This window comes from Diadema setosum, chromosome 5, assembly GCF_964275005.1.
Source record: "Diadema setosum chromosome 5, eeDiaSeto1, whole genome shotgun sequence".
NCBI lineage: Eukaryota > Metazoa > Echinodermata > Echinoidea > Diadematoida > Diadematidae > Diadema > Diadema setosum.
In genome coordinates, this window is record NC_092689.1 from 14,216,298 (window position 1) to 14,231,606 (window position 15,309).

At 39.3% G+C, this 15,309-nt stretch overlaps 1 protein-coding gene across 1 annotated transcript in view; it reads left to right on the plus strand.

Annotated features, from left to right (window-relative positions):
* Positions 1-4,867: 4,867 nt before the first annotated feature.
* The window catches only part of LOC140229115 (bcl-2-like protein 1), a 47,840-nt gene continuing 37,398 nt past the window's right edge, over positions 4,868-15,309 (plus strand). Inside the window, exon 1 of the mRNA XM_072309381.1 lies at positions 4,868-4,959. Within this exon, the coding sequence (XP_072165482.1) occupies positions 4,951-4,959 (9 nt within the window). The 5' untranslated portion in view covers positions 4,868-4,950. The remainder of the gene's footprint in view (positions 4,960-15,309) is intronic.

A 15,309-nucleotide genomic window follows, 5' to 3' on the forward strand; every position in this document is an offset into this window, starting at 1 on the left:
AGCTTCGATCATCCAGTTCTTTTACATTTCAGAAACCTTTCATTCATGATACCTTACAGTCATGGGGAACTTGTTCTTTTTCCCACATTGGACCAAAAGTTCGGAATGATATCCCTGTTACTGTTCGCCAGTTATCCTCAGTGGAATTATGTAAGAATTCTCTAAAAATTTCATTATAGAGAAAAAAGAAAATATTATGTCACATACTTTTTTTTTGGCTTTTTCTTCTTCCTTTTTTAAACCTTGATCATAAGTCTAAAAGCGCCGTGAACATCTTTCTGATTGATTGTTACGCTATAGAAGTGTATACACTATTATCATTATTTTCATTTTTATACTATACTACTACTGCTATAATTATCATTTCTATTAACTATTATCATTATTATTATTGTTATTAAAGATCTGTTAATAGACAGTAGACAGAAAGATTGTGGGGAGGGGGTTGAAGACAGGGATAAGGGATGTATAGAATAACCATGCAGTTCCCGCTTTGCGTGAAAATACATCATTATTCATAATTATAGGTATATCTATTACAACCCTTTGGTAAAACATTCAGTCTATAGGACAATGGAAACCAAGACAATAAAAAGAATAGCAGAGGGACTGTCGAATGATGAGCATGGGTGTGTTGATGCCTTCAGCTCAACGAACAAACACGACAAAAGCCAAAAAAAAAAAAAAAAAAAAACAACAACAAACAAGCAAACTAAAAACTAGAAATTAAAAACTAAAACAAAAAAAAAATCCACATTTACATACTTAGGGCCTACTCAACGAGAAGAAACACGAGGAAAGGAGAGAGAGAATTCTTAGATAGAGATAGATAGATTGATAGATGGATAAGTAGATGGATAGATAGATGGATATAGATGGAATGATAGATAGATTGATAGATTGATATAATGATAGAGAATGGAGGAGAGTGGGAGCCGCGAGAGGGAAAGGGGGGGGGGGGGAGGGAATGGGCCTAAAAATAGCAATCTTGCTCGACAATGGCACCCTCTCATCCTCCACCATCCTGCTCTGTTATAGGAGTGCTTCCCACCTCCCTGCTCTCACCTCCCAGCTCCGAGCGCGGCCGTCGAAGGATTTTATACGCACCCCTCTCCTTATATTATAGTGTCTCGCCAATCCTCGGGGTCTCGGTCAATCACTGAAATTGGTAGAAGTGCGTCACGTCTACTGATATTTCCTTAGAGATCAAGATGGAGTTAACACCCACACACGAAAGAGAGAGAAAAAAAATGACACCGAACAGAGAAATACAATTTAAACGCAAGCAAGAATGAGATCCATTTCTTATAGAGAGAACTAATCGACAAACTGTCGCACACACGATTGCCGGTGTTCCCGCCAGTCACTGCGCTACTTGCCTTATGGCACCTCCATAATATTCCACCGTATGAAGACTGCTTATTTCGATTCAAAATGTTATGAAATTAAACATAATAATTTTTCTTTCCGAAAAATGAAATAAAATTCGAATTGAATTGAACTGAATTGAATTGAATTGAATTGAATTGGATTGAACTGACTCTCCATACTTCCTTGCGGATTTAAGCGTGATTAATGATGAGGCAAGAATAATTCGTCGTCGAGATCACGAGATAGACCATCTTTAAACCTTGATCATGCGAATCAATTTATCTTGTTTTTCTCATTCGGATAATCTAACAACGCATAATGTTCCCATGACAACAGGTTCTCTTCTGAACGAATGTAAGTAAACAACAAGAGTCGCATGAAGAACAACCGGCATCGGTTTCATGTGTCAATCTATTCCTGTTATGCTTGTGTTTTGGGCTCTTTGCATAAAAGTGTCCACTTTTACTGCAAATAGTATGCTAGTATTGCAACTTTCTAAAGCATTAGCCAATCAGCGTTAGATATGATGTTGTTGTCTATAAGGTTCACCGTATAACAATTGAGACGTCAGTTATGCTTCTGGCATCTCGTCATGCGCACTCTTAACCTATTCGTCTTTCTTGTAACGAGTAGCAGAAATGTTATAACGGAGCAGAAACGAAAACTGACAAATCAGAACTGGACGTGCCTTACACTCTGTATTGTGAGTCCATTGTATTGCATTTATTGAACGAACAGTTTCCGATGACAGGACGTACTATACAGCCCTGATGAGACCTTTCACAAAGTCATCAGCAAAAAGTTCAGCGATCGAGTTCCCTATAGAAATGACCTGCTGGATCATCGTCTAAAATGTATGGTTCGAAATATGCTATTGACATTTTTTATATACCTCTGTTTTGTTTTGTTTCGTTTTGTTTTGTTTTATTTTTTTTTTTAACCCGGTTGCCGTGCTGTTCTTATAGCATTAGTATTTAGTTTTACCGTTTTTTTATGTGGTGATTCCGTTGAATTCTTGTGTAACATCGATCACCCTTCATGGAATTTGCAACAATACCTTTACTTTTTTTCGTTTATGTGTCATGATTATGATTGTGAAAAATGATTGGAAATGAATATGTTTGTTGCATGATATTAGGATGAATACCATTATGTTTATGGTTATGATTATAATGATCGGGATTCTATGATTAATGATATCATTATCGTCCGTAATGGAGCAATGACAACAAAAATGATGATAGGCAATTATATTTCGCAGCTGCAAAAATGTTTGATACGTATACTCTGTTCTGAGTTGTGTCACGGCACGGTTGTGTTTCGTTTCACATCTGGTAATTTGGTGTATAGGTTATAGGGGAGTAGGCCTATATATACAACGAGATAAAAAACTACTTTGAACAAGGACTTACGAAGCTCCGTGCTGTGAATGAAAGTTTCTTTGACGTATCTCGCACGAATCGTTGACAGACGGTTTGTGTGTATAACTAATTGTCCAATTTCGCTTAGAATTAAGCTGATCAGGCGTGCTGTGTGATTATCGAAGGCGGTTTTGACTCATCAAAACAACTTTCTCTTTGACTGTTCCACATGAGTTCTCACAAAGGAATCTCGGATGGCTCCAAAAGATCTTAGGGACCTCGAACGAAGGTTAAAGACAGAAGTGATCACTGTAAACAATGTAGTTGAGTCGGAAATAGACAATTGCGAGGACGATCCATCTTCATTCTGGCGTCCTAGGTCCACGAACGCAAATTACACACTTGGGCGGCACCCGCAATGCGATGTAAACGATCATTGAAAAGATCGAAGGTCAAAATTTATGAGGATGAACAGAGATGATATAGCAAGCATTAAAAAAGTCATTCCACACTTTTTGACCACGAATAATACGAGAGGCCCTGAGAACAAGTACTATTCAATGAGGTATTCAATTCATTAGTCTCTTTATATGAAGTAATAAAGGCGTAAATTTATTCATCACATGAGATGTTATAGTTGCTTGAGAAGTTCACTCCAAATACGGGACGTTTTCTCCTTTACTTGCGAATGACCTGTCGGCCCACGACCTATTGGCTGGGGTAGATCCTGGTACAAAACTGCAGATTGACCCGGTGAGAAGTTATGTGAAGACACTATAAAATCTATGATGAGACATGGTCAGATTGCTGTCAGTTCCAAATAACAATCAAACGTTTGTTACTGGTACTATAGACTGTATAGGCCTATAGTGATAGCGGCAAAATTCGATATTTAGACAAGACAAAGATAAGACACACACAAAGAAACCCCTCCCCCCCCCCACACACACATAAAGAAGATATAATGCTATTTATTTGTTTGTTATCTATGAAACTCTTTGCAGCCAAATCTATTTTGAGCATTTCGTCACTTTTTTTTTGTTTCATAAGTTTTACTGAACTTACATTTCGAGTAATTTTTGTGTTACTTTGTTCAGTTCACATTGTACAACTATATATAAAAGAATTTTTTTTTAATTTTGGATGTTCACAACAAAAAAGAAAATATTTTATGTTCATTGTTATATACACAAATGCTAAGTCAACTGAGTAATTCAAGGGAATTCGATACTCCATGATGCGATACGCAGTAACATTGAATGGAATGCGAAACATCGATTTTGAATGAATTATAACAACAAAAACGAAAACTTATATACAACTGGCCTTCCCAACTCTCATTCTGTGCCCTTTCTTCAGGCTTGAACCGTTATCCCATCATAATTATGCCCCCTCCCCATCCTCAATTCCCATGGCTCCCTGGCTCTCATTTCGAAATTTAGTAGTTTGTACCGCTATGTAAAAAACAAACAAACAAATAAACAATCCCTGAAAATACAGTGTACTTTAAAAATCAAACCAACACGATGATGACGCTTTAAATTTTAACCGACTTCACTCTCCAACAGTAATATAGAACTTGTGAAGAAATCATAATTAGAAACTGTTCACATAACATTAAACTCTACCCCTAACTAGATGTTCCCTTGCTTTTGAACTCATTTCCTTTCTTTTTGCACATACATTTACTATCTCACTATAGTATAATACTCCAATGCGATTTTGTGCATTTTCTATCAAGAGATCAACGGCAAAACTATCAAACGTACGGGTCTCATGGCACCGAGGGCGTATGATGAGTGCCAGTCATCTTCTCGAATGTTCTATGATCTCTATATGGGTCACCTGTCACTCTAGCCGTCTGCAGTCATACGAGATGAGGTTGACACCACTCTTTCTCTCTCGTTTTCGACCCTCGGCCCCCCCCCCCCCCGACACCCATCGAAAAGCGAGAGCTCAACGGTACATCGGTGCGGTGCTAGCTTGATGCATGCAGCCACCGCTGTACATACAAGCACTGCACTGCATGCACTAGCCCAATACCGAACACTCTCCGTGGCCGTCCGTACCGTACGCATACTGATGATGCGTACATCCCCTTCGTTTGGCTGTTCGAGATTCGGGAGGAAGGCACTGAAGATGAGTGGATTTTGGCGTATTTCTGAAAGGCTTTGAGGAAGAAAATGAAGGTAGAACGTTTCGTAAGACCTGAGATGAAATGAATAAGGTTAGTATGCTAATCTGAACATGAAAGCTGGCACATATCATGCCGAAATTTAGGTATGAATTTTAACTGCTGCCTGAGTCCTGACGCTCGATCGTGAAAAGACAGATCGTGTACAGTTACAGTTGCAGCAATCAGTAGTGTAGTCCTGCCTGCGTTGACTCTTGTACTTGTGACCATGGTCGGATTCTACGGTAGAATCCAGTGACAGTGTCAATAGTAGGCATACACTGGCGCGGTAATCACATGAAGACCAGTTTTAAATAGAAAAGCTTAGTCTACACTCCCATTTGTTTTAATTACAAGTTGGGCCTAAGTGTTCAACTTTATCACTGCCACCTACTGACTGTACAGTGTACTCTGCTGTGCTGTGCCTGTGGGTATGGATATGGCCATGGGAATATCCGGATGGGATATGGGACTCATGCCTGATGGGAGCAGCTGGCCTGGCTGGCTGCTGTTTCTGTATGATTGTGTTTAAAAGGTTGGTGACCTGAATGTGGTATTGGACAGAGTGCTAGTGCTACTACGTACTAGGCCTACTGCTACAATACAGTGTAGCAAAGCCATTCACAGATTTTATGGTTCTCCGCTCTTGTCTCTTGCATTTGAGTGATCATGGTGATAGAACAAACCAACTTATATCGTATCACTATCAGACTATCAGTCACATCAGTCAGTCATAATGCACTTGTCAATGTAATGACTCACCCCACTACCCCCGGACATCATGGGTGCGTCATTTCCTCGTTTGGTCCGTCAAATGTGTGACCCAGGTGTGCATCATTTTACCAGCTAGTCCGTCAAATTTTTGATCGAGGGGTGTGTCAAAATCCCATCATTGTCGGTCAAATTTTTGACCGAGAGGTGCGTCATGGTACGTCACTTGGCTATGGAAAACTGCACGCATTTTTGCACGCTACCAGTATAGTACGGGATACACGTACCGCGAGTGAAATTACAGTGAGCGCTTTCCCGCGGCAAGTGAAAATCAAAGTCGGGAAGCGTTTTGGAATAAGAGGGAAAAATGCTTGCCCGAATCTGGCAAGCAAATAATTCAAAAGCCACCCTTTCTCCTCACATTTTCCCTCCAACAAACCCATGAAATCATGCATACTCAATCTCAATCCAGACGGACTGTTTAGTGATGTAACGATTTCAACCTTAGTACTACAATGTATAAATGTCGAACACTTACTTGCAGCTATTGCATATTGCGATGCAACACCAACACTCATTGCTATCGAAGAAAGTTCGTTTATATTCCAATACAATGTGCGTCTAAATAATGTTCTGTGGTGACAAAGGCGAATTTTTGACAGTAAAAGAAGTGGCAGCAGAAGAAACTGCCTACCGCATGCCATTTTCTGCTCGCGGGAATGCCGTGGCGTGGTGTGTACCTGCAGTGTAGCAGGTAAGTCGAGTTGTGCGTTCGTGACTAGACTCGCTAACACTGTGCAATTCGCAAGTGAGCAGCGTAAACTACATCGCGCATCGTCCATGTGTAGCGGACTAGCAATGGCCGCGCACATACGGCGCATCTACAGACAAGTCATGTATGGATTGCATGCACATACTAGTAGTACATACAGAATATCGTAGCAGCAGAATGATGTACGGTGAATGATGGTACGGTGCTTACAGGGCCAGGGTGAGGGAAACTTGCCGAAACTTTTGCAAATTGTGTTTACGAACCGAAAGAAAATGAAATTGCTTGAACAAAACGTATGCAAAAATCGTTTCAGTAATTACGGGGGTGCGTCAAATGTACCGAGGTTGTCCGTCAACAAAATGACCGAGGTGTTCGTCAAAAACCCCGTGTTGTCCGTCAAAAAAGTGACCGTGGTGTTCGTCAAAAACCCCGTGTGGTCGGTCAAAAAATGACCATGACGCACCCATGTCCGGGGGTAGTGGGGTGCGTCATTACATTGACAAGTGCATAAAAGGCAAAGTTTCATTCTAGAGACAGTGCAGTTTATGTTCAGTGGTGGCAATACAGTCTACAGAGGCAAAATTGTGAAATGGGTCTCACCGCAGAACGTGATGTGTAAGCAAGCAAGGTTAAGGTAGTGAAGGGTTGTATCTATGGTAAAATTTGATAGTGGATGGGTATTAAAGAAGTCTTTCCAAGATTAATCAAAATGAAGAATAAAAATGAATATCAAAGGACTGAAAAGAAAAAGAAGTACAGAAGGAAGGACAGAAAATGCTATGCTGCAAAATTGGCCCCGCCGCGCGCCGCTGTATCAACCATGCGTGAATGCTGTTTTGATGGGGTCGCATTCACAAGTATTATACGGTGCAAGAAGGCCCCTATGGACCGCTGTGCTTGAAATGATGGAATGTCGAACGGCACACAGTGGGGCTGAATTCATGAGTATAAAATAGAGTCTTGCCAGTGCCAGGTATCTATAGGTAAGTGTGAGTCACCGTAATATTTAGTACAGATAGACAATGGTGGCGCCCTATATCAGGAGTATGGCAATACAGCTATACAGACAGCCAGATATTTGCAGTTAGACTATTGATATGACTTTCAAATGAATGCTGTTCAGAGGATGTATGATGTGAATAAACTACAGTTCATATCTGTCGGTCATAAAGCTTTACACTAGTCAAAGAATTTTGGTACTGACAACCAGGTACTACACTTAAGAAAAGTTCCAAAGGCTGTTGAGAGGATTTGCAGTTACCTGCAAGTTTAGGTTAGGGCTGTGTGTCCCTTGCCTTCTGATAAGCATTAGCATCTATTCACCAGCAAGTCTATTTGATACCCCTATTCATGCAGACAAATATGTTATTTAAGATACAGATAATACAAGTTGCTAAGTCATAAAAATGGTTAGATGAATGTGACTGAACTAAAGTTATTCACAATATTCTTGTGTTGCTGCAGACTTGTGAGAACACATTAAAGTATCTAACAACTTGTCAATCAGTTGCAACTTGTTGGGATACAGCAAAGTCTGGTCAGAAGGTCACTTGATGGACTTTGTGGGCATGCGATGCACATCACACGTTTCTTCATGTTTCTCCATTTGTGAGTGTGTGAGTTGATCCCCTCCATACCACTGGCTGCTCAGATGGGAGCAAGTGCTCAGAGGAGTACAAGTTGTTTCTTGGGAAACATTACTAGTGTAACTTTGTACAGATGGTGCAAGTAGTTCTTCGTAAGTAGAAATGCATGTAGTGCGGACTTCGCAAAGTTATTGATGTAATCTTTATAATCATTGGTCTTAATCTGCATTAGTTTGATGCGATAATTTGACCACAAACATCTCAGCAAGACTACTTGTACCTTATGACCCCCCATACCCCACCTCATGCCAAATGTGTGTGAGTGCATACATCCATGCATATAAGCTAACGAGGAGAGAGGGTAGTGTAGAGTGATATGGCAAAATTAGTTGTGGGGGAAGGGGGACGTAAACTTATACATTGTAAGTCTTTCCAACATCTCAAAAGGGGCTTTACAGAGCTGCCAAGTCTCTCCAATTACCCTGGAGGCTTCATGAAAACTTCAATCTCTCCTCATGTCTACTGTATGTAGAGGATATGAGAATCTCATGATCCCGGAATCATTTTGCCCATTGAAATGCATTTATTTCACACTCTGCTGTGACCTGACTACCTACTGTGACCTGTTTAGCTAATCAGAGACTTTCCCTCCAGGAACCGAAAGCCCCTTTGATCCTTCCTGAGTGTAAACTTGTGATATTCTTGTCTTAGACCCCTGTTACACATACGAGAAAGCCGACCTGAGGCCAGCCTCAGGTTGGCTTTCTTGTATGTGTAAATGGTCACACAAAACTCGGGCCGGCCTGAGGCCGACTCCACTTTCAGGCCACCTCTGGAAGTGGTCTGAGGCCGGCCCCGGCTATATTTAAAAGGAACTGGGCCCGAGGCTGGCTTTCAGAGCTGCGGTTTACTGGTCATATTACCTTTGACGGGGGCGATAGCACGGTAGAGTATCGAAACTAAATCTACTGAGCGAAATGTTTGTTTACTTAAAGGGCGCTCCTACGGCAAAGTAGGGAAAGGCGATGTGAGGCCGGCCCATGTGTAAACAGTGTCCATAAGGAGCGTCGTTGTTTGAGGTGGCCCCGAAGCTCATGTGTAAACGGTCCACAAAGCGGCCTCAGGCTGGCCTCGGGTCGGCCACGAAAAGCAGACCTCGGGCCACCTTCCAATAGGGGTCCTAGTTCACACTTCACAGCCTGCACAAATTTTGCTAGCATTCTCATTCTGCAAAACATTGTTCTGCAAAAAACAAACGAACAAAACAAAAGACAAGGGCCGACATGTATGTTGAATCAGTATTTATCTAAATATGGAATTAAAGTTTACATTATGTCATCTTTAATTATTGACATGACAAGTTTAAATGAACCTTAAGATTCTGAATAAGAGTTATGTAATGTCACATGGAGAATATGCATTACCAAATTAGGAGTTACGTAAGATATTAATGAAATGAATACGGTCTTTGTAGGGTTCTACAAGGGGCGAAGTCTGAAATGGTCAGAATAAGAAATAATGAACTGTGTTAATGAAGCACTTCCATACTTGAAGGCAAACCTCATTTCCTGATTCAATTATGATATGACAGTTTTGCATTAAGCAGGAATTTCTCAAGGGACATTGACCACAGTGAGAGGCTCAGCTATGATGCATCATGGGTCAATCTGAATGGTATGAAATACAATGTAGTCTGGGGGTAGGGTAGGGGAAGTATTAGATACTGTGAAACAATGTATGTGTTATATGTCACAAGTACTGTGATGCATTTTTTTTTTTGAAGATACAATTATGGGCAATTTTATTAAACCAACTAACAAGTTCATATCCTTTGCATCAGACTGAATGCATAATGATCCAAGGAAATTCAAGGAGATGATGAAATTGCCAGGGTACTTATATAAGAGGAAATATCTTCATGACACTTATCTTCACTCAGGCAGGAGGTACCTGCATGTCCCATATTGTCTCTACTTGAGGTGCGTTCACACGTGTACACATCACTACTTTAGTTCGTCAATGTACTCTGCGACGGCAATAAAGAAAACCTGCGATGTCTTTGTACACTGCATTGTGCTCTAAGGAGCTTTTTGCAGAAGGCGGCGATACTGGCTGGATGCATGACCTACAGACAGTGTACTTTGAAGAAGTGTTTTCTTCCTCGGGCATATTTGTTTATAAGAGGTATGTCAAGTTCATTCAAACATTTAACTGTAAAGCGTAAACAGTATGTCATCTGGCAGTGAAGTGATATCACAGCATTTGTACAAGTTTGCATGAAGAGTACTTAATGATGCTCTGTGACATGCTCTTAAGTTGCCACATGCAGGTAACGGAAATGACCATACTCCTACAATAACAAAGACTCTCAAAACTCTCACACCAAAGACAACATTCACCCTTATTGGTTTGGGTTGTATTACAGGTCAGATAAGAAGAAATTTCTTTAAAGGGGAATAAAACTCAAATATATGTGGATTGAGTGAATGCAGAAATATTAGTAGAACACATTAATGAAGTTTGAGGAAAATCAAACAATCCGTTCAATGTTAGGAATTTTTCAAATTTTGGTACAGCCGTGGCTGGATGAAAAGACTACAACTCATGATGTCACACATGGATAACAATATAAAGAAAATGTGAAGAGAATTCAGCATTATATATCAATTTTTCTAGCATAGTGAAAAGGCACTTGGCTTTCCCTCTTTCAGAATGCTGGGGGAATGATATTACCCTCAACATATGAATGTATGTCAGCAAAGAGTGCAAGGAATGTGTACTTTTTATGAAATATGAAATATTGTGGATTTTTCTTTTGTATTTATGTCCATGTATGACATCACAAATTGTTATAACTATATTCAGCGATTGTGATCCTGAAACTTTCGAACAGATTGTCTGATTGTCCTCAAACTTCACTGATAGGTTCCACTAATATTTCTGCATTTACTTAATTTGCCAATATATTTTGGTTTTATTCCCCTTTGAGGTTCCTTAGCTGACTGTAGTAATGAGACAGAAGACAATGTCTGTAGTGTCTTGAGGGTCACAACTATTTTGTCCCTGATTGTAAAGAGGTCATGTGCAGTATCTGATGTCATTGTGTCAAAGCCGGCTTCTGAAAGAAATTGGCCCCAGCACCCCCAACAGCACTGACCCAAGCTGTTTGACAGCGTTTTCATGTTTACTGCCGATTTTATGCTTGACATCAGGCATTGAATTTGGTAATTTGAAACATGCCATTGGCATTGTAAGAAGGCCGAGTGAGGCTGTGACAGGCCATAATTATTTATGGCTCCTTATCTGTGAAGGTAAGGGTTTTGATGGAGAAACATAGATCTCTACTTTGTACGTGTACATTTGTGTACATTTCATTAGTGGAGCTCAATATGAAAATTAACTGCAAGTTGCATTTTTAGGCCTATTGATAAAATCATTCGTTTGTTTATTTGTTTGTTTTTGTTTGTTTTGGGGGAGGGGGAGGAGGAGGAGGAGATGGGTGACTTAAGGGGTACATGTATGTTCAATTTCAAAGTACAGCATACAATGTAGACAGATGTACGTACACAATAGAGGAATCCGTCAGTGCCAATATTTACACAAAGATGAATCAAACAAGCGTACAGCTTTTAAAACTTTTCAGTTTTCAAAGTGGATCTTTCTTCAGCTCGACTTGCATTTTTTTCTTTTTTTTTTCTTTTTGTGTGTGTGTGTGTGGGGGGGGGGGGCTTTTTCTAGGGAATTACATAATGTATATTGTATGCGTACATTGTACAGTATTTATACTCGTGTACCTAGAATATTGTTCCATAGAGCCCAGAGGACTTCTATTTATTAGATTCACTGTACACAAATGAATGTAATACAATCATCAGAGGAGAGGGGCAATATATTTCATTTATATTTCATTGATTTTCATTATATTTTGTTCATATTCATTGATTTTCAAGAAGCCAGTCGACTGCAGTGAGGATATTTCATTAGTTTCAATGCACATCAAGTCCTGATAACTACAATTGTACCACACACACACACACACACACACACACACACACACACATTCAGGCATATAGTCAGTTACTTTCAAGTACACTGTAGGCAAATCTGTTTATTCTCTCTTTTCCTGTTTTATCTGTTCTTATTTGATTATCAGTACAGGTTACAAGCTTTGAAATTAGACAATCTTTATCTTGTATTGTAAAATGTGATTCCTCTTGTATAGAGGATCTTGTATAGGTTCAATACATTTCTTTTCAGTGGCTACATGCAAAGGCATTTAAAACTGGAGAACTGGGACACACGCAGAGTGTTCGAAGATATCGCTTATCAGTGACACAGTTTTTGATATCCTAATTTCAAAAGTCATTGATATTTGTGCCAAAACGTCTTTTCTTTCAGGATTTTTTTGTTTTTGTTTGAATGCTTTTCAGATTTGTTAGTTGTAGTTTTTCTGGCATGATCAAGTCAGATATCTAGAATAACGGAGTTTTATATGATGCACATAATAATGGTTTGTGTTCAAGCGAAAAGTCAGCTGATAGTTGCCCCTCAATGCGTACCCTTAACTTTCCCTTGGATTTTATGGAGGGTATCAAACTTCTTGTTTATGCATGTCATTGTTATATATTGTGGATTTAAGGAGTGTATACTAGGGTTTGTCATTCGTCGTCATGCAGCAGTGTTTTCTCAACGCTTGTGAGAACTTCAGAACAGCGTTGTTGTCATTGTTGGAAGTGGTCTCAGAAAGCGCTTGGAATCATTCTAGTTTTCTTTTGTTGGCAGTGCCGGATCTTGACTTTAACGGTAAACAGCATTCATTTCTAGTAAGAATGATGTGTACTTTAAACTAACTGGGAATGCTAGCTATGCCTGCAGAATGCTTTTACAAAGTCTCTTTAGTAGGGTCTGCTGGATCCTTCAGTGTGTAGTTCAGTTTCTGTCATTAGGGGAATCATTGTGCACGAACAGTTCTATGAACAACTTTATTCCTAAAGAGGGTATCTCACTGAGCTGCGAATATTTTTGACCATAGGGAATTATAGCAAATGTTAGACTTCATCAGTCTTATTTACTGTTACTGTTTTGTAAACAGTTGCAATCAAATTCACATACAATTTTTTATTGTTGCAAAGAAATTTCAAACATTATTGCAAACAATTTCAAAGATTGCAACTGATTGACAAATTGCCCTACATCGACATAAATTTGAACAGTTTCGAAGAGTTTTGCAACGAAATTAAGATGTTCATTTTTTTTTTTTGCGACAAGAAAAACTGATTGCGTTAGGAAAAACTGTCTGCGAACTTGATTGCAACTGTTTACAAAACCTGAGAAAACCTAAAATTTGCTACTTTCACAAACATTTGCCACTCAGAGAGATACTACATTTAGCTAGCAAATTTATGTGTGTGGTATATTTCATATGGCTTTGTTTTGGCAAATTTTGCAAGTCTGTTGTGAACTTGACAACACACCAAAACATTGTTTTCTGTGTTCTACAAATACAATGTGTAGAATGTATACAGTAGTATCCAAGATGGTAAATTACCAGCCTTACCTCTTTCAAAGAGATAATGGTTATTCTTTCATTTTGTTGGTCCCTATGGATCTTGATCCTAAATTAAAGCATAACATGCCTTGCTGCAAGGTGTAATCAGCAGTTTAAAAGGAAAGTGTAGAGCAGTTGCCATGACAGCACTCCCAAGATATTTGCCAATTGAAAAAAATGAGTGTTGCTGCATTAGAGCCGGCAATCACCAGCTGTTAAGGGATCTACTCTCTAGTGTTTGCTTAGTTTTGTGACTAATTAATCCCAAAGTCATTCACAACTGGCATGGCCAATTGCCAAAGATGCATTATCGGAAATGCTATTTGCTTTGAGGCTGGTTACGCAACCACCAGTCGGGCCCCTTCTGCTAGTTCTAGTGCTGTATTACTCATAGCTGCACCTTATCCAGAAATGAGTAATTATGTGTAGAGAGTGTTGAAGAAAGATATGAGCTTACAAGTTCGTGTACATACAAATAAATGGTAACCCTTTCATGTAAGCACGAAGTATCTTTAGAAGCAAATATAATTTACAGAAATTTTCATTGTGACTGCATGTTAGGATATAAAATCAATCTCCCAGAATATGACTATATTTATTGCTGTGATGATACATTTCCAAAGGCTGACTTCACCAGATATCACTCTTTGCAGAATTGTCTGTCAAAAAAGCAAACAAAAACAACCAACCAAACAAACAAAAAAACAAAAAAACAAAAAACAGTTAAATTGTCAAATCACCATGGTGACAGATGCAACCTCCCAGAGTGCCCCCTTTAAAGAATCATCTAGTCTTTTGTATTTTTCTGTTTTGTATTGTATTGTCTTGTTTTATTCGTAGTGGAGCTGAAAAAAATGGAAAACAACTTGCTAGATCTGCAGGTACAATGTGTGTCAAGTTCTGTTGTAGTCAAACCTGGAAATAGCAGTTGGAATATCTGATTTGCATCTTATGTGATTATCGCTTCAGACCGTGAATAGTTCCCTGTCTGAGAGTTATAAACAACTTCATTGCATAGATCCATAGATGGATTCTACACGGGTAATGGATGGTAATATTAATGGATACTGTTAGATTAGATGACATCAGAAAGATGAATCGGGAGAAGTAAGGGATGGTTCAAGGTCAAATGTGAAGTGAAGGGAGCGATATATTTAAAGACTTAACATGTATACATAGAAGGGGCACCATGAATGTATGAAATGAAAAAAAAAAAAAAAAAGTGTGCTACCACATTGTTTTGTGACTGCCAAGGCTGCAGTTGGCTAGACTACAGTATTATTCCTCATTTTTTTTTTTTTTTTTTTTTTTTTTTGGGGGGGGGGGGGGACATTTTGACATTGACATTAAACTGTGATATTCATCACATTTTTAGCCTTTTCCACCCCAGAATTCTGATGATAATTTCATTAAAATCAAAACCAAGGTGAATACTTACAGACTAAGCATTTACCATGGTAGTTGGAGATTCTGAAATAGTGTCCAGCCTTGGAGGAAGGCTACTGTGTCATGACCCACTGAAAGATTATCGCGTGGAGGGAAGATCGTAATGTGCATGCTGGGTTGCAGGACTACGAAATCTTGTGCATGATCCTGCTCCGAAACTTTGATCAAAATGCCAGTAGACCTGCTCTTTGATTGTTTGAGATGTAGGTCAGAACACTTAAGGTAAGCCATTAGCAAACCCAGATTCTTCATGTGCATGTATGCATGCAATGTGTGTACCCATTCTCTAGCCACTAAATATGCACATTACACCTGCACACTTGGATTTGCTCACAACAAAA